This window comes from Pipistrellus hanaki, assembly GCF_964339955.1.
Source record: "Pipistrellus hanaki genome assembly, chromosome: 14".
Classification (NCBI taxonomy): domain Eukaryota; kingdom Metazoa; phylum Chordata; class Mammalia; order Chiroptera; family Vespertilionidae; genus Pipistrellus; species Pipistrellus hanaki.
The window spans coordinates 19,576,634-19,595,238 of NC_140516.1; the positions used below are offsets into that span (position 1 = coordinate 19,576,634).

At 40.1% G+C, this 18,605-nt stretch overlaps 2 protein-coding genes across 6 annotated transcripts in view; one reads left to right on the top strand and one right to left on the bottom strand.

The window, feature by feature from the left end:
- CTNNA3 (catenin alpha 3) overlaps positions 1 to 18,605 on the top strand; it is a 1,202,853-nt gene that overhangs the window by 684,967 nt on the left and 499,281 nt on the right. The window lies entirely within an intron of this gene.
- LOC311632816 (non-histone chromosomal protein HMG-17-like) lies at positions 695 to 4,106 on the bottom strand. Its single transcript, XM_084904702.1, has one exon. The coding sequence runs from the start codon at positions 1,056 to 1,058 to the stop codon at positions 786 to 788; it is 273 nt and encodes a 90-aa protein (XP_084760828.1). The 5' UTR covers positions 1,059 to 4,106; the 3' UTR covers positions 695 to 785.

An 18,605-nucleotide genomic window follows, 5' to 3' on the forward strand; every position in this document is an offset into this window, starting at 1 on the left:
GGACTGAGGGAAGAGGGCATTCTGATAAGCCCAGGCAAAAGTTTTGTTAGTTTAGAAAACATTCTGCTCACAAAGCATTTTTATTATTATTTCATAACGGAGAGAGGGAAAACATCAGATGCTCACTGTGTGTTCACTTGACAAGCCAACGTGCCCACATGGAGTCTGCTCCTCATCTAATTTTTTTTTTTTTTCTGTGTCATGGGAGGACTGATATTGCAAAGATAAATTGAAGTGTGCGCATGGGGATATGGGATTTGTAGCTCTGAAGAGACACACACACAAATATTCCATTTGAGAGTAGGAAGAGCTGCTCCGACTTTTCCCTGTAGGTTTGAGGTAAGTAGCTAAGCCAAAAGCTCTTAAGCTAGAGAAGGGCTTCAGACAGGAGACTATTTTTGACAGACTCTGTGTTCTTTCTTTCTTTGTGACTCCAAGAACAAGATCTTGGGGTCTTTGGGCTGTGTGATGTATGAAATTTGAACAACAAAAAAGTGAAAATAGCAACATCAGCATCTGCCTAATGGTCATAAAAGTACAACTTCAACAAATTTCAAAAAAAAAATCATGAGGATATGTTGGCTTTTTTTTTTTTTTTTTTTAACAAATGGTATGTATCTCACACCTTCATAAATAAATAATAAAAAACAGCTGATTTTATTTTATTTATTTTTTATTTTATTTTTTTTAAAACAAAATTTTGCATTTTTATAAAACTTGATAAAAAATAGTATTTCAAACTGTACAGTCACCAGAAATACACAGATATAAAAAATGCACACACTTCACTTGGCATCTCCAGCACCTTCAGCTTTCTGCGCCTGGTCTGTTTTGGCATCTCCATTTTCTGCAGGATTATTCCCATCTTGGCCAGCATCAGCTTTCCCCTTTTTCCCTTTCGGTACCTTCTCTCCCTCCTTTGCAGGGGCCTTTTTAGGCTTGGGCTCTGGCTTTGGAGGAGCAGGTTTAGCGGATAACCTGGCAGATCTTCTCTGTGGTCCGTCCTTCACCTTGGCTTTATCTCCTTTAGCATCCCCTTCAGCCTTTCTCTTGGGCATGATGGCGACAGCGGCTGGACGTCCTGGCGGGACGCAGGGATGCAGCAGCGCGCGGGCCTCGCTCGGTCCTGGTCGATCTTGTCTTCTCACGCTGCTCAAAAACAGCTGATTTTATATCCAAATAATTATAAAGTAAGAGTCTGTTTGGTTGGCCCATTTCTATGCCCTCCTCTCTGCTTTATTTTTTCTTGCTAGACAGGAGCAGAACAAAAGTAAGTTCATGAAAATCAGGAGTGGCTAAAGAACCTAATAGAATGTTAGAGCAGAAAAGACTTCAGAAATCACCTGGACTCAAAGCAGCCTGGACAGAAGGGTCCTTGACCTTGCTGGGTAACACCACCCTCAGCCTTAAGGGACACTGATGCCAAGTCTGGAGCTATTCAGTGGCTACCCTTTTCCCTCAGGACGGATATGACCCTTCTTGCTTTCCTGACACTTGAAATTCCTTTCAAGTTCACAGTTGTGCTTATGAGTAAAGGCTTAAATCAAAATAGACCTGGAGAGAAGTGTCCTCAGGAGTTCACTGTTGCTGCCTGAGCTTTTAGAACCACACATTTGGATGCTGAGTCTCTGGAAAGGTGATACAGGAGGGGAATACAATTGAAAATATTGAAGATGTGTGGGTGTTTGGGGGGATGGGTAGATAAACTTGGCTTTCCTATGTAAGGGAGATAATTACTTTTAGCTATAGAGCCTGACTCTCCCAGTAGGTGTTACTCTTTTCTTAACATGGAAATTACTAGAGACCTGGCACACGAAATTCATGCACAGGGAAGGTCCCTAGGCCTGGCCTACAATCAGGGCCAATCTTCCCCAGCTGCCTCCTGCTGCTGCTGCTGGTTGTCCTCTTTGTGTGGAGTGATTGGTGGGGTGCTCGAGGCCCCGGCACCACCCTTGTCTGCCGCCACCCCCACCCCCCCACCTCCCCACCTCCCATCCCCTATTCCCAGTTCCCCATTGGGCGATTGGAGCCTCATAGCAGGGGGAAACACCAAGAGGTTGGCTGTTCCTGCCCACCCATCAGCTTTGCCCCACACTGCTGCTGCGACAGCTGGTCACCCTCTGTGTGTAGGGCAACCAGGGTGTTAACCAGGGCCCTGGCACCATCCACGTCCACCACTACCCACCCCTGGGTCTCTGTTCCCCATCGGGCAATTAGAGTCTGCCAGCTGGGAAGAGGGACCAAGAGGTTGGCCTGCAGGCCCTGATCATACAATGGGGGTCTGTGGGCTGTGGGCAGCTCCTGCATTGAGTGTCTTCCCCCTGGTGGTCAGTGCGCATCATAGCTGACTGGTTGTTCCATGGCCCAATTATTGAGGGGAAATCTGGTCTTTTTACTTGATGGCCTAGGAATCTTGCAGCAATTTCCTCTTGACAAAGACATTGGTCACAGTTTAGGATTTTAATGAAAAGAAAAAAATAAATAGCTGGTAAACATAACCAATTCAGATTATAATGTCCTGAGGTACTACAACATGAGTCTGCTCTCACTATTTCCTAATGTCACTCAAACCATGCTCCTGAGATAGCATGGCAACGTCTGGAGAATACTGGCTTTGGGGTAAAGCGTACCTGGTACAATATTCATTGTCTTGGAACCTTTTATTTTAGTTTTAAAATGTGAGTGTCATGGTAAAAATGGATCGTATTGCTGAAAAAGTGGCTAGCAAAGTGCCAGAACTTACTAGGGATTCAATAGAGTAATAATTATTTCCTTGGTTGCCAATATTGTTAAGGATAGGCCACTTGCTGCCTTCACCTTCTGTTTCCATGGTCTGATCACCCTTCCTTATGACCATTATTGCTCTCCTAACACTTGAAATTCCTTTCAAGTTCACAATTGTGCCTGTGAGTAGAGGCTTAAAACAAGATGGAGCCAGAGAAGTGCCCTCAGGAGTTCACCGTTGCTGTCAAGCTTTTAGAGCCACACATTCGGATGGAGAGTCTCTGGAAAGGGTGAACACAGGTGCGTGCAGCCTGCCTTGTTCTCTTCTGGCTTTATTGACTTATTTCTATGCTAGCAATCCAAGATAGCTGTCATTTTTACCAGACATCCTGGTGGAGGAAACTTCTAGATCCTTCCTGAATGTGAACAGATATCTCAGCTTTCTCAGCAGAGCATGTGATAAGGAATCATGATCCTTCTTTATGACAGTGGTTTCCAAACTTTAAAAAAATTATTCATGCCTATAAAAGTACTATGGAGAATAAGTCCCTAATATAGGTGTTTTTATTTATAAATCACATAAGTGAACAAAGTCATATACATCTTAAAAGATACACAGAGCCTAAACCGGTTTGGCTCAGTGGATAGAGCTTCGGCCTGAGGAGTGAAAGGTCCCAGGTTCGATTCCAGTCAAGGGCATGTATCTTGGTTGCGGGCACATTCCCAGTAGGTGGTGTGCAAGAGGCAGCTGGTCAATGTTTCTCTCTCATTGATGTTTCTAACTCTCTATCCCTCTCTCTTCCTCTCTGTAAAAAATCAATAAAATATATTTTAAACAAAACATACACAAAAAAGCTTTTTTTTTTAAATGGGAAGAAAATATAAATATGTTTAATTATTTTTTTCCATATCCTTATGAGTCATCTTGCATAACCTCTGGATTATGCAAGTGCATACCTTAAAAACCATTGCTTTAAGGATATATTGCTTTTTGTAAATCAAACTGCCTAACCTATAACCCAAGTGCCGAAGTCACCTTCCAGGAAACGTGCTGTTCCTGCCTTTAGATTCCCTTGGTCTGCTGGGGGCGAGGATGGCCATGTCCGAACGCCCATCCTGGGGAAGGCAGCCTGCCGCACAGCGGGCCCTGGAGGCCAGCCCAGCCTGCACAGCAGCGCCCTGTCATCGTGCTGCAGGTGAGAGGAGGGTCTGTCCTTGTTCTTCCCAAGCTGCCGTTTGCCTTTGCTCTCCAGCAAGTTCATAAAGCAGGCCCTGGAAGCAAACACATACGCTGGTTAACTGACAGGAGGAGCAGAGGGGCGGGGCCCCAGGAGATCACTGTCCTTACTGTCTCACTTTCAGAATAGCCCCTCGACTTATCTCTATTTAAAAAAAAAAAAAAATCCCAATAGTGAGGAGCTCTATTTCCCCCCTCTTTTTCTCTTTTTCTTTTCTTTTTTTTTTTTTTTTGTTAATCCTCACCCAAATATATTTTTCCCATTGCATTTTAAAGAGAGTGGAAGATATGGAGAGAGAGAGAGAAAGAGAGAGAGAGAGAGGAAGAGAGAAAGAGGGAGAGAGAGAGGAAGGAAGGAAGGAAGGAAGGAAGGAAGGAAGGAAGGAAGGAAGGAAGGAAAGAAGGAAGGAAGGAAGGAAGGAAAGAAGAAAAGAAGGAAGGGGAGGCCAATGCAGGTCAAAGCACTTCCATATCCTTCTGTTTAACAAACATTACAGAAACTATGCTGTGCTGTGACAATGTGAGCTATTGCCACTTTTGCCACTTGTTGGGTTTTGCTTTTATTTGTAACTTGAAAAGACTTTTTGGAACTATTTGTAATGCACAGTCATGTCTTAAAGCCGATTCCAAGCCTCACTGTTTAAAGAACCACACTCTGGCTACCTTTTCATTCATTACTCACAACCACAGACTGCGTTCATAAGGGCAAAGGTAGAAGCCATGGCTGAGTAACCAGAGAATCTAGAGCTGCTGTCAGCAAATTGGCTTGTCAGCATTCTTTTAAGGAAAACACCTGCTGGCTTATTAAAGTTAATTGCTTGCAGGTATCAAGTTCCTTAGCTAGAGCTATCAAAGTTGCTGTGAGAGAGGTGATTAAGACTGTGCTGGGAGCTTGGGAAAGCTGGCTGAATACCATCTCATGTGGAGTCTTAGCTTCAGGGAGACTGCCTCTTTTCTTTCCCCCTCTCTCTCCCTTCCTTCCTTCCTTCCTTCCTTCCTTCCTTCCTTCCTTCCTTCCTTCCTTCCTTCCTTCCTCTCTTCCTCCTCCCTTCCTCCTCCCTCCTTTCCTCCCTCTTTCCTTTTTTCCCCCTCCTTGCTCTACCACCACCCCTCCTTACTCCTAGAGCCTCTACCACATGCCAGGTGATATAGTTAGGTGCAAATTTTGCTCATTAATATTTGGCAGACATTTATTTAGCATTTATTAAGTGACAGTTTCTAGCCTTGGAAAATATAATAATGAATAACTGAAATAATGAATAACACAGCCTTTGCACATAAATAATTCACAGTGTAGAATAAGAGTCAGACTGCTAAATCTATTATTACAATACTAGAGGCCCAGTGTATAAAATTCATGCACTGAGGGGTGTTCCCTCATCCCCGCCTGCACCCTCTCCAATTGGGGACACCTTGGGGGATGTCTGCCTGCTGGTTAGGGATCAGGCCTAAACATCCCTCTCACAAACTGGGACTGCTACTACTCACCTGCCTGCCTACCCACCCGATCACCTCTAACTGCCTCTGTATGCCTGCCTGATTGCCCCTAACTGCCCTCCCCTTTCGGCCTGGTTGTCCCCAACTGTCCTCCTTTGCTGGCCAATTGGTTGGTTTCTATGCCAGTCAGTGTCAAAAGCTCCACCTCCTTGGCAGCCATTGGCTACCCATAGCAGCCAGATTTTGTTCTGATTGGTCAGTTTCTATGTAAGTCAGCATCAAAAGCTCCACCTCCTAGACAGCCATTGGCTCCCCACAGCACCCAGATTTTGTTTTGATTGGTTGGGTCCTATCCTAGTCACATCAGAAGCTCTGCCTCCTAGGCAGCCATTGGTTCTTCACAGCATCTGCATTTGGTTCTGATTGGTCGGTTCCTATGCTAGTTAGTGTCTATGCGCCTATCAATGGGGCCTGATCAGAAAGGTGAGGCTGACCAGCAGCTGGTTGGAGGCCTGGACAGAAATGGAGGCACAGCTGCTGGCCCAACAGGGAGAGACAGATAGAGGCAAGCGCTGATCAAAAACTGCCTCAGAGGCAATGGGTCAGTCCCTGCTTCTCTTTTCAGGCCTCTCTCTGGCCCCGATTTGCAGCCCCCTCAGCAATCAGTGCTTGGGCACCTCACCTGCAGCGGAAGCAGTCAGCGCAGTGTTGCCACGGCAACCCAGTGCTGACTTCCCATTGATCTAGCCTCTACTGGTCTTTATGACCCAGGGTTTTATATATTAAGATTATGCCATAAATGTTAAAGATGGAATTTGTACCATATACTATGGGGAACTGAAGAGAGAAATATACAGTACATATGTATGTTTACATTGTCTTGGCGATTACCGAACTTTGGGGATTGGGATAAAAATAGATGATGGAAATATCTACTGGTGGCAGTTTGGTTCTCCAGAAGAAGTAAGCTTATGTGATAGTAAGGGTTGGCAAGTTCTAAATCAATAGGGAGATTTGTTAGAAACTCAGACAAGAGTTGGTGTTGCAGACTTAAATTTGAAATTTGTAGGGCAGGCTGGTAAGCTAGAAACTGAGTTAGGACTCCTATCTTACAATCTTAGGGAAGAATTCCATCTTCTTTAGGTGACTTGATTTTTGCTCAGAAGGCCTCCACAACTACTGTGATAAGGCCTTTTACTTAGAGTCAATTGATTGTAAATGTTAATCACATTGGAAAAAACAAAACAAAAAAACCCCAAAAACCTTCACAGCAACATCTAGACCAGGGGTGAGGAACGTTCTGCCTGTTGGCAGTATAAGGCCCGCCCACAAATCATTTGGTCTGGCTCTGCCAAGGCCTTAGGGGTGCGTTAATTAAATGTGTGACCAAATATAGCAGGGTAATTTTTAAGTTAATAATTTTGTATGGCTCTGGAATGATGTTATAAATATCCAAAGGGCCTTGGCAGAAAAAGGTTCCCCACCCCTGATCTAAACTATTGTTTGACCAAACTGCTGGGCACTGCAGCCTCTCCAAGATGCTATAATATATAAAATTAACCCTCACAATGCCTGTGTATGGAAACATTCCCCTCTGAATTTCTATTTTCTCTTTCTTTAACAGTCCCTTCAGATCTACATTTACCAGGCAACTGAAAGAAATATGCAGGAGTCCTGGAGGAACAGGAAAAACCCGTTTATTTCCAGACATTTCACATGTACTGGTACAGTGACTCAAGGGGCTCTTGTTTCTCTCCAAATCCTGAGCCCCCCAATATGGAGCAAGCTTTTCCTTTACACCCCTTTGGTTTCTTTGTCCCCCAAATACGGATTATACTTCTGGACCTTTGCAAAAAGCCCCATGTGCTGGGATGGGGGCAATGGGACCACATCTCAAGGCCTGGCCTGGTGCCATCACTGATAACTCCTTCTATGGATGGTTTATGGCCTCTCTAAAATGGGAGTAGTATTTTGGGTACACAGGTCTTGCAGGACCAGATAATTAAAGGGGGAGTGACTAGATTCAGATTGGTAGCCCCCCAAAATGTCTCATTTCCCCCATCATGGCCACAGAGATGCCAAAGTCCCATTCACTGACGATACTCAGTGAATATGTTTTGGCTTCAACATAATGAATCAAATAATAAATGAACCAAATAACTCAATCACAAAAGTATGCTATTTTATTAAACCTGAATATATTTTGTTAAATGTATTAAGCATGAACCATTAAATATAAATCTCTTGGAATATAATGAGGTCTTTCTTTTCCACCTCCTCTCAGACAACAGCTAAACCAAAAATGAGACTCCTTCTTTTGATGTAACAATGGTTGGGGATGGGGCTAGGGGGAGGAACTGGGGTGGTTAGTAGGAGATAAAAACTCTTTTTGCTCTGCTGGACTGAAGTTGGTTAAAACATTGAAAATCTATAACAGTTCTAAATCCTAGATAGAGCAGGGTTGTTGCCTTAAGATAGCACCTTGAAATTCTACCCTAGTCTTCTGGTTCTGTCTAGGATGAGGACATCAAATACCTAAGTAGTACTATGCTTAGACCCAAGACAAAGGAGGCTCTATCTTGGGCCCCACATGTTGGAAGGTCCCACATATCACAGACATTCAAGCATAAATGTATTTGTACTTGGTATCTGGACATCAGAACTGGCTCAGTGCCATTGTCACCCTAAATATTCACTCTCATGATTAACATGAGAACACCCAGGAAAAATGTTCTCCACATCATTTCCACATCATAGAAGCAAAATAGCTCAAATGCCAAGAAAATGTTCAGGTTGAGGTGCTGGGAGCTCAATTGGAGACATTTTGCATTGGAGAATGGGGATATAGAGAGTCATTTGAGCAGTGTAAGAGAAATGATAAATAAACTTTTAGGATTCTTCCTCTTGGTATCAATTCACTAAATTCTCACATAACCAAGACTTATTTTCCCGAGTAGAGCTGAGCATCAATTTTCTTGCTTCTTTTCATATTTTATTGTTGGGTTTGAAAGGACGTACAAATCATCACAGTTATTTCACAAGGTGGCTGAGGTTACATTGCTAAACAATTTGTATTACTTTTACATTTATAAATATGTAGGACCAGTGAAAACGTGCATGAAGTGTGCTATCAATTTTTTGTACTGGCAAGCTGGTGTCAAGCAATGTTAAATGAAACTTAAAATTAAATGAGAAAAATAACAGGTTTAAAAATTATTCTAAAATAGAAATTTGATATTTACAATATACATGTTGGTTTTCAATATTATAGGTAACTGAATATTTAACAAAAAGGAACCTTGAAAAAAATAATTTTATTTGTATTTTTATATTAACTTAATTTTTAATGAAATATATTTACATTTTCTGCCATATAAATAGCAACGTATTTTAAATTCATTGAAGCATCACTGTCAACAATATACAAAGTAAATAAGATTTTTGATTCTAACAATAATAATTTTCATAAAATAAATACAATAATTATAAATTTACAGGATACATATTTAAGAATTGATGAATTGTTTATTTTATTCTCCTTTAGACATTGCCACTTCATCAGCAGAACACCCAGATACACACATTGAATATTACATTTATCACATTTGATATTTTTCCAGCTTTCAGACATCTGAAAATTATTGCTTTACATATACTTTTGATTTTCACTAAGAAATTCTGTTTTTTAAGGTAACACAGTGATAGGGCATATCCTATTGAAGCTTTTTGTTTTATTTATAACTTTTTAAATATTTAGACATGTGGTATGTGGGCCTCCATTTGTACTCTCGCCTCGGATCCTGTAAATGTAGGTGTGGGTTCACTGCTAAATAGTTGAGCCAACATCTGGCAGAAGCCATCAATGTCCTCAGAGAGCAAGAGCCACAACTGTTCCAAAAGACGAACGGCAACCTTTCACTCTTAAACCCAGGGTGGGAGCATGGGGCATGGAGCAAGCAATGCCATTCCCATTCCTACCTCTTTGTACCCTACAGGACACAGGGCTTGATTTTTTCTTAAGAGCTGGATATCTAAAAATGTTAAAGTAGAAAAGTTACGTGGGTGGGCCTGGAAGAACTGGAATAGGCTGTAAGCAAATTATTGAAATTAGTCCTCAGAAATTATTCACAAAAGGGGACATTTGAGCTGGATCTGGAAAGATGAATAGATCTCCTCCAGGTGGGTAAATTGTGTGTGGGAAGAAGTGCACTAGGAAAAGACACAGAAAGCAGGGTACATTTAGACTATTTCAAAATGTTCAGATGACTAAAACACTGGGTGGGAGGGAGGAAATGGAGAGAGAAGACCTAAAAAAAAAAGAACAGAATAGAAAGGACATTACATATCTTCCTAAGAGCTTGGACTTTCTCCTTTTTATGGTAAGGACTTACTAAAGGAGTTTCAAATATGATTGGCTTTGTCCTTTAAAAATATTACTTTAGAAACTTGGTTTCAAATTTTAGCATCTGCAATCATCACTTAGAGAGCTTGTTGGGACAGATGGCTGGGTCCCACCCCCAGTTTCTGACTGGGTAGGACTGGGGTGGAACCCAAGAATTTGCATTTACAGCAAATTCCTGAGTGATGCTGCGGATATAGGATTCATGCCACTGCTCCACAGGAGGAGGATGGATGTTGAATAGTTCTGGAAGGTGGAACCACAGAGGGCAGATAAAACAGGGGGCTATTACAATAGATCAGACAACAAGAATGAGAACTGTGTAGAAGCAGTGATAAAGGGTCTAAATAAAAGAGGTTTAGGAAGTAATTACTTGACTCAGTGACTAAATTTGGTGTGTGTGGGTAGGAAAGATGGGGGAGTTGACCATGACTCTACCTGGCTTATTTGTCTTAGGATGTATAAAGAGCCCAGGTTTGTAATCTAGAGCAGTGTTTCCCAAACTTCTCTCATGATGAGAATCACCTGGTGGAGTTGTTAAAATACAGATTCCTGAATCCCAATTAAGAAGTGCTAAAGTAGAATTTTTGGGAACATATAGGTAAAATTGTATACTTAACTAGTGCTCTAAGCTTAGGAATCTGTATTTTAACTCATTATGAGAGAAGTTTGGGAAACACTGATCTAGAGAGAGAGAAAAAAAGAAAGAATGAATTTCCATTTTAATTATAGGCCATTCATCTACAGAATACAATAGCTCCATTAGCAAAGGTTTGAAGTAAATACTGTTAATATGTTAATATTTTATTAATTTATTATAGTCAACATGCCTTCTCGATTATTTCATTTTGAGTGTGGCTAGGATTAATCTTATTTTTGGAAATTGACTATATCTATGACTTACTGCCTCCCTTATAAAATAGAGCTATCAGAATGAACATTTTGCCTCATGATGCTTTTGTGTGATTTTTCTCTCTAAATAGTGTTCCTTTATGCTTTTTAAATATTACTTTAAGTTTGGTCAAATTTAATATTGCTTTGACAGGGGAAGGAGACAGGCTCACCCTTAGCATTTGAATGGGCCAGGACAAACATGTAAATGGAGGCTGCCTCTTCCATTTGTGTAGATATGCAAATATATAAATGTTATAGACCTGTGGTTGGCAAACTGCAGCTTGTGAGCCACATGAGGCTGTTTGGCCCTTTGAGTGTGGCTCTTCCACAAAATACAACGGCCTGGGCAAGTCTATTTTGAAGAAGTGGCGTTAGAAGAAGTTTAAGTTTAAAAAATTTGACTCTCAAAAGAAATTTCAATCGTTGTACTGTTGATATTTGGCTCTGTTGACTAATGAGTTTGTCGATCACTGTTCATTGACTAACTTGACAAGCTCTTAAATATGTCCTAGTCCTCTACCTTCACACACACACACACACACACACACACACACACACACAAAACATCAAATTTTTTAAAGTACATTAAGGCTATTGTTTTGTTCTAGTCACACCCAAGTAATAACCAATGCTGTGCAGCCCTTGTGGTTCTTACTATGATTGCAAAACCCACTTAATAAGTATCAGGAAACAGAAAAAAATCAAGGTTTATTACTTACAGGACATGTAAATCACACAGCACACCTGGGACCACACAGTGAGGTCACAGGTAGAGAGAGAGAGAGAGAGAGAGCACAGAGGCTTGGGGTTCAGCTTTTAATTGGGTTCAAAGTGAGGGCCTAAGGTTTTGTGAACTCACTTTTTGTGTTGATTTTAAAATGTAAGAGTAGAAATGCTGAAAGAGATATAACAAGTGGCCCAAATGGACAGTCATTGAAATTAACTAAGATCTCTCTAAAACAAAGGGGCCTCAGTGGGAGAAGATGGAGGCCCTTTATCAAATCCTGTGGTTGGCAATGTGTTCATTCCAGATAGTGCCTTCCACTTGACTCTTCCTCTCCACGAAATTTGATGGCTTAGAAATATCTGTTGTTAAGTGGAACAAGGGTTCTCAGTAGGTATTCCAATTATAGAAATCAAATAAAGGGTAAATTCCTTATACAAGTAAAGTATTGTGTGTTAAGTACAATTAAATAAAGGCCCCAAGGAGGCTGGAGCTGAGAGTAGGGGAGGACATTAGAGACATTTGCCCAAAAGGTAATCATGTAGTAAGGAGATGAGGAAGGAAGGAGGAGGAGGAGAATGGGAGAAATATAAGTGCTAAGGGGTATGGTAATAAAGGGCAGTTAGGAACTTGTAGTTTATACTTGAAATAGAGCAAGGAATTCAGTGTCACAGGGAAGGAGTGAATGAAGGAGAGAGCAGTCGGAGTTGAGGATAGAGGATACCAGGAGGTCAGATGAAACAGGACCTTATGGAGGGCCCTGAATGATGTTGGGTGCAATAGGAGGGTTTATTGAGAAGAGTGACTTGCTTTTAATGATGATTCAGAATAAAATACAGGTGGACTAAGGTGAAATCAGAAAAATTCTGAATTATCATGAGTCTGGAGTTCAGACGTAACAGTGAGAGACTCTGTGGTGGACCTAGCAGATCCCAGCACAGTTTTGTGAAGATGTATGATGCTATGATGGCAATGTTGCCAGGATATAATCCATAAACAGAGAACTAGCAACTGATTGCTGTAAATGGAGCTACCTTATTAGGGCAATATTTTTATTAATTTCTTTAAGATCTTTATTACTCATAGTGAAGACAAAAACTGAACAACATAAAGCCTTGCCAGGAGCCACAGTTGGAAACACTTAAACTACCAAGTGGCTTAATATTGTCAAATGAGAGAGATTCTCAGGTTTTGAGTAACTATTGGAATCAAAACCCAAAAGGAAAAAGGCACTAGTGATTAAGAAGAAAGATGGGATGTGAGGCAATTGCAGGAACCAAGGTGAGCTTCCTGCTGATTAATATTGATAGACTCAGAACTAATTTAATAAAACATTGGAATTTATTTCTTTCACGAAAGGAGGGAAAGTAAGATATGGGCTGGCTAGGAGGACAGAAGGATCCAGATCACAGTACCCAGCTGGTTTTGTGATTCTCAGGCCTACTGTGTGGGCCAGAGATCTGTTATCCTGGGGATTTTGGAAGGTGCATGAAGTCTCTCAAATGTATGGAGAGCATTTTAGATAAGGTATTAGTATTCTAATAAATATTTACCCAGAGTTTCCTATCCAACCACCCAATTTTTCCCGTGGCCACCAGGGAGACTGCCTGGAGAGTGGCTCCTGGATCTTAAAATCAAAAAGTAAAGAAATGGGAAATGAGTATGTGGATAATCTATGCTCTCCACAGTTCTATTATCATATAGACACATTCTAAATGTCATGTGCTTATCCGTGTTGTAGTCTAGGATCGGAAGCTAGCTCACTATGAGATGTCTTTTTTATTTGTACAGGAGGGAATGCAAAATAAAGTCACTCAGCATGGAAACTTGCTCGATTTTAAGCCAGGTTTTATGATGGCCTAGTGTACCAAAGGAAAGAGACCCACTGTGGTGTGTCCAGCCACTTACAGGCCAAGCAGAACTGACAGTGTTTTCAAATATCTTTTGCCATGGTAGTGTGTGTGCGTGTGTGTGTATGTGTGGAGAGAGAGAGAGAGAGGAGAGAGAGAGAGAGAGAGAGAGAGAGAGAGAGAGAGAGAGAGAGAGAGAGAGAGAGAGGCTAACTTTCCGGTAAAGTTAGACATTCCTAAAACTGAAACTAGCTACCTTCTTGCACAATATTGAAATATCAGAGCCAAAAGCAGTTCTTTGAGACAATAAATTCTTACTTATTATACAGCTCAAATGTTTATCTCTCTTAGATTTCCCTCATTGTTTCTCATCAAGAATGAGAAAATCCAGTACTCTAAACTTCCTTCGGGAATCAGTGATATAATTTTGAAGTTTATATATTTTTGGGCATTCCCTGAATTCATTATGAATTTTTGTTTGTATTTTTATATATTTACTATTTAGCATGTTAGCATCTTCAGAGAACTCTCCAACATTCTTCCCTTTCTAGTATTTGTGGCCAATAAATACCAAGTTAGATGGTATAAATGGCTATATTCGCTTTATTTCAGCTATACCAGTGTTAGACTCGAACAAGAAAGCTTTAGGGAAACTCGTTTTTGGTGTGAGGGAGGTTGTGGCCCAGGGAAGATGGGTAAGGCCAGAAAAGATGACTGAGTGTGGTGTTCAGGGAGTCCGTAAGGGAGAGCGGAAACCACCAGCCAAATATTCTTCTAAAGAGTAAAAGCATGAGAAAAATAAGAACATAGTATCTACAGTTGACCAAATAACCCTAAATTATGCTTTGAAAATCAATATAAAGAATTACAAGGAAGACAGAAGAGGCCTGTATGACAAGATGTAAATGAGGGACAATAGGATGTATCAGAAGGGTCAAGTGCTTAATCCATATATTTATTGATTTTCATGATGTATAACTCACTTCTTTACATTGTTTCAATGCTTTTGGAAGTTTCTGAAGCTAACAGTTAGGATTTGTTTATGTTGTTTATCTTGCTAGAGTTTCTTGAAAAGGCTAATTGTATATTCTAAGTTCCATAATACTTGACTGTACAAATAATGTATAGTTTTGACAAATAAACTACTCTGAGAGTTGTGTCAACTGATAGGAAAATGTACTATTTTGATCGATGACAAATACCTTTGAGAGCAGGTTTCCACATTGTATACTTCAAGTGGCTAAACAGAGTCCATTTAGCTATAACTACCATAATGAAAAAGTGCCTTTCAACATGAACTGCCAATACTTTCCTAAAGGTTTTACAACAAAACACAGTAAGATTAATAGTATATCTAAAATATATCCTACAGATAAAAACTCGCAACTGTTTAGAAAAGTGATATTGTTTGCAGCACAACTGGTGGAAAGAGAATTCCAAAACTATCATTGGTACAAGTGCATAACAAAGTTTTAAGATTTGTTTCAGTCTTGAACTACAAATACCTTAAATGGTTTAATTCGTATTCCAAGTTATATTTTGAAGTACACTTCAAATATATATTTTAAATGACATATTCGAAACTTGTATTTTGAATATATGTCCAAACTATATGTTGAATTATCCAGAGATAACTTAAGCGATTAAAAGAAATACTAAATAATTTTGCATTTTATTATGAATACATGTACATGTTTTCTAGAAACTCAATTTACCTTATTTTTGGAGAGTTCTTTATACAGCATTTATTATATCCCCTACAATTTAGGCCAATCCATCATTCTGTCAACAGCACATGTAATTAGTGATGGGTAAAAGGGCTTTGGCATAGCTGATAGGTTCTCTGATGGGTAACAGTTGAAAAACCTAATCCTTTATCCATTAGAAAAATATGTTCTCAAAAGGGGAGAGCTGAACTTTTGAGATAAACCAGTCTCTTGAATTACTTTCTCATTGTAAATAGTTTATAAGTGCCAATCATGTAATTGCCCTTGTAGAAGAGTAAGAAAACATTGAGAAAACGACTCTGTTTTTAATTTGAAAAACGTGCAGTAAAAGAAGTGGAAGGTGGAGACACCATTTTCCAGACTGCTCTGCACCTAAACAAATCTTTGTTGTTGTTGTTAATCTTTACTGAAGTATATTTTTCCTATTGACTTTTAGAGTGGAGGGGACAGATGGGGAGAGAGAGAGAGAGAGAGAGAGAGAGAGAGAGAGAGAGAGAGAGAGAGAGAGAGAGAGAGAGAGAGAGGAGAAAGGCATTGATGTGAAAGGGACACATTGATTGGTTACCTACCACATGCACCCCAACCAGAGCCAGGGAAGGAATCTATAACCCAGGTATGTGCCCTTGACCAATAATCGAACCCGTAACCCTTCCTTGCATAGCTGATGCTCTACCACTGAACTGCACTGGCCAGCTCCCTAAACAAATATTTTAATGTGTCTGGATCTCAAGTCTCACATCTGTTCATGAGAATATTTGACCAGATGGTGTTGAACTGCTTTAATTTTAACATTCTATGTTGCTACAATTGATCTTAATCCCAGAGGATGGACAGGTATTCTTTATTTGTACAACTGCTTCACTGAGAGATAGAGCAGCATAGTGTGTTCGCTTCCTGGTTAACCTCTACCATTTGGAATTTCAAATATCTTAATTGTGTTTTTCTAAAACAGTGACATTTTACATGTTAGATTTTTGATTTGGTTATTAAAGTAAAATCAGTGAGGCTCTTAGTCAGCTCTGGTTGTTGATACATTTTCAAGCTTCTTAAAACATAGGAAGCCTTGTTTTATCAGCCCTGGAGGCCTTACAGGGTAGGCATTGAAATGACTATGCATTACCCATGTGCAATTACACACACACACACACACACACACACACACACACACACATATATATTAATCTATTATACGTAATTTCACTCCTTGTTTGTAATAACTAACAATAACTTTGGTATAAACTACACTTTTGTAGACAGTGTGAGTGGAAAAGTAATGAAGAGAAAGCAAAGATTTATGTTCATATAACAGTAATCATGAACTCATGTATTAAAAAATTAACTTTTTTTTAAAATCACTTTACTTTGAAACTGAAGGGTATAAATTAAACCTTTGCCATTTAGAAATTCTCTCAGCTTTTCCCCAGAATTCCAACTAATTTTTGGGAGTTTCCCTGGTTCCAACGGGTGAGAGCCTCTGATTTTCTTTTATTTTTAGTTGTTGAAAGTATTTCAGATGTCCTCCATTTTCCTCCTTTGCCCCGGTTCCTACCTCATCCAGGGTCTTCCCCTGTCTATTCTCTGTGTCCATGGGCTATGCATATATGCATATAAATTCTTTGATTAATCTCTTACTGCCCTCTCTCTCACCTTTCCTCTGAGATCTGTCAGTCTGTTCCATGCTTCCATGTCTATAGTCCTATTTTGTCCCTTAGTTTATTTTGTTTATTAGATTCCACATAAAGTGAGACCATGTGATATTTGATTGGCTTATTTTACTTAGCATAATGATCTCAGGGTTCTTCTATGTTTCTCAAAGGGTAAGAGATCCTTCTTTTTTATAGCTGCATAGTATTCCATGGTGCAAATGTACCACAGGCTTTTGTCCACTCATCTGTTGATGGGCACTTGGGCTGTTTCCAGATCTTAGCTGTGTAAATAATGCTGCTATGAAAATATGGTTGCATATGTTCTTTCTGATTGGTGTTTCCGGATTCTTATGATATATTCCCAGAAGTGAGATCACCGGATCTAATGTCAGTTCCATTTTTTTTTTTTTTTTGTGTGTGTGTGTGTGTGTGTGTGTGTGTCTGTGTGTATGTGTGGAAACTCCATATTTTTTTTCCATAGTGGCTGCACCAGTCTTCATTCTCACCCATACTGTACGAGGATTCTCTTTTCCCTTGCCAGCACTTGTTTGTTGATTTATTGATGTTAGCCTTTTTGGCAGGTGTCAGGTGACACCTCATTGTGGTTTTAATTTGCATCTCTCTAATGATTAATGACATTAAATATTTTTTCATATGTCTGTTAATATCAAGGTAAAAACTGCATAGCAAAGGAAACCCATGGTATGGGAGAACATATTCTCCAATGATACATCTCATAAGGGGTTGATTTCCAAAATATACACTGAGTGGCTAGATTATTATGGCCTCTGAATGCATAATAATCTGGCCATTTAATGTATATCCTATCTAATAAAAGGCTAGTATGCAAATTGTCCCCTTAACCAGGAGTTCAACCAGCAGGCAGGCTGCCAACCATCCATGGCCCCTCCCCCTGGCCAGGCTGGCTGGACCCCACCCATGCACGAATTCATGCATCAGGCCTTTAATATACACTGAATGGCCAGATTATTATGACGTCTGAATGCATAATAATCTGGCCACTCAGTGTACTTCTCTTGAGTACCTCATTATTTGATATCAAAGATCCTATAAATCGTGCATCTGATCAGTTTTCCCCTTTGCACTGGCTGATAGAAAGCTCAGGGCAAATATGTGGTTGATCTACAGCAAAAGTCTAGAATACTTTTGACACCCATTTGAGATACAAATACACCGAGAAGCCAGATTATTATGCATTCTGAGATAATAATAATCTGGCCATTCAGTTTATAAATAACTCATATAACTCAACAAGAGGAAGATAGTAATCCAATTAAAAAATGGATCTGATTTTTCATTTTATCTGGCATTTGCTGAGACTCATCCTCTCAAGTTCTTGATCCATGTAAATTGCTGCTGAATCAACACTTGTCCTGTCTTCAAAGACGTGTATCAGTTATGTCAAAGCCTCTTTTGATAGATTGGAATCACATTCCTGGTCTACACCAAGGCACAGGGAATTCTGTGGGGAGTGGTAGTAGGTCTATCTGAGAAGGCACACAGCCCAGCCATGCTTCCCTGAGATCATTTTTATTCACTATTATCTTCAAGTCCATGAAAGGTCTCAGACTGGTTTTTCCTTCAGATTTGACCTGGAGAAAATGAGGTCTGTGGAGCACATATGCCACATCCTTCCTGCTGTCCACAGAGCTCGGACCTTTTTGACACTTAAAAGCCATTGCTTTGTATTATACATCATTTCCCAGACGTGATAGGTATAGAATCAAAACTAAGCAGAGTTAGAAAAATAAGAAAATATCAGAGGTGGGTAAAGAAAAAGGAAAAAACAAAAACACATTGGTTAATATTTCTAAAGTAGTGTCCCATCAAACAGTAAGTAACTCACTTTCCTGGGAGTGGTGCATTCCCGGGTAAGAAAGCAGAAGCTGGCACAAATTAGGGAAGCTTTAATAGAGACTTCTGCATTGCATGGGTGGTTAGATGTA

Excerpts from the sequence above, each read along its gene's own strand:
- LOC311632816 (XM_084904702.1), bottom strand. The coding sequence starts at position 1,058 with ATGCCCAAGAGAAAGGCTGAAGGGGATGCTAAAGGAGATAAAGCCAAG.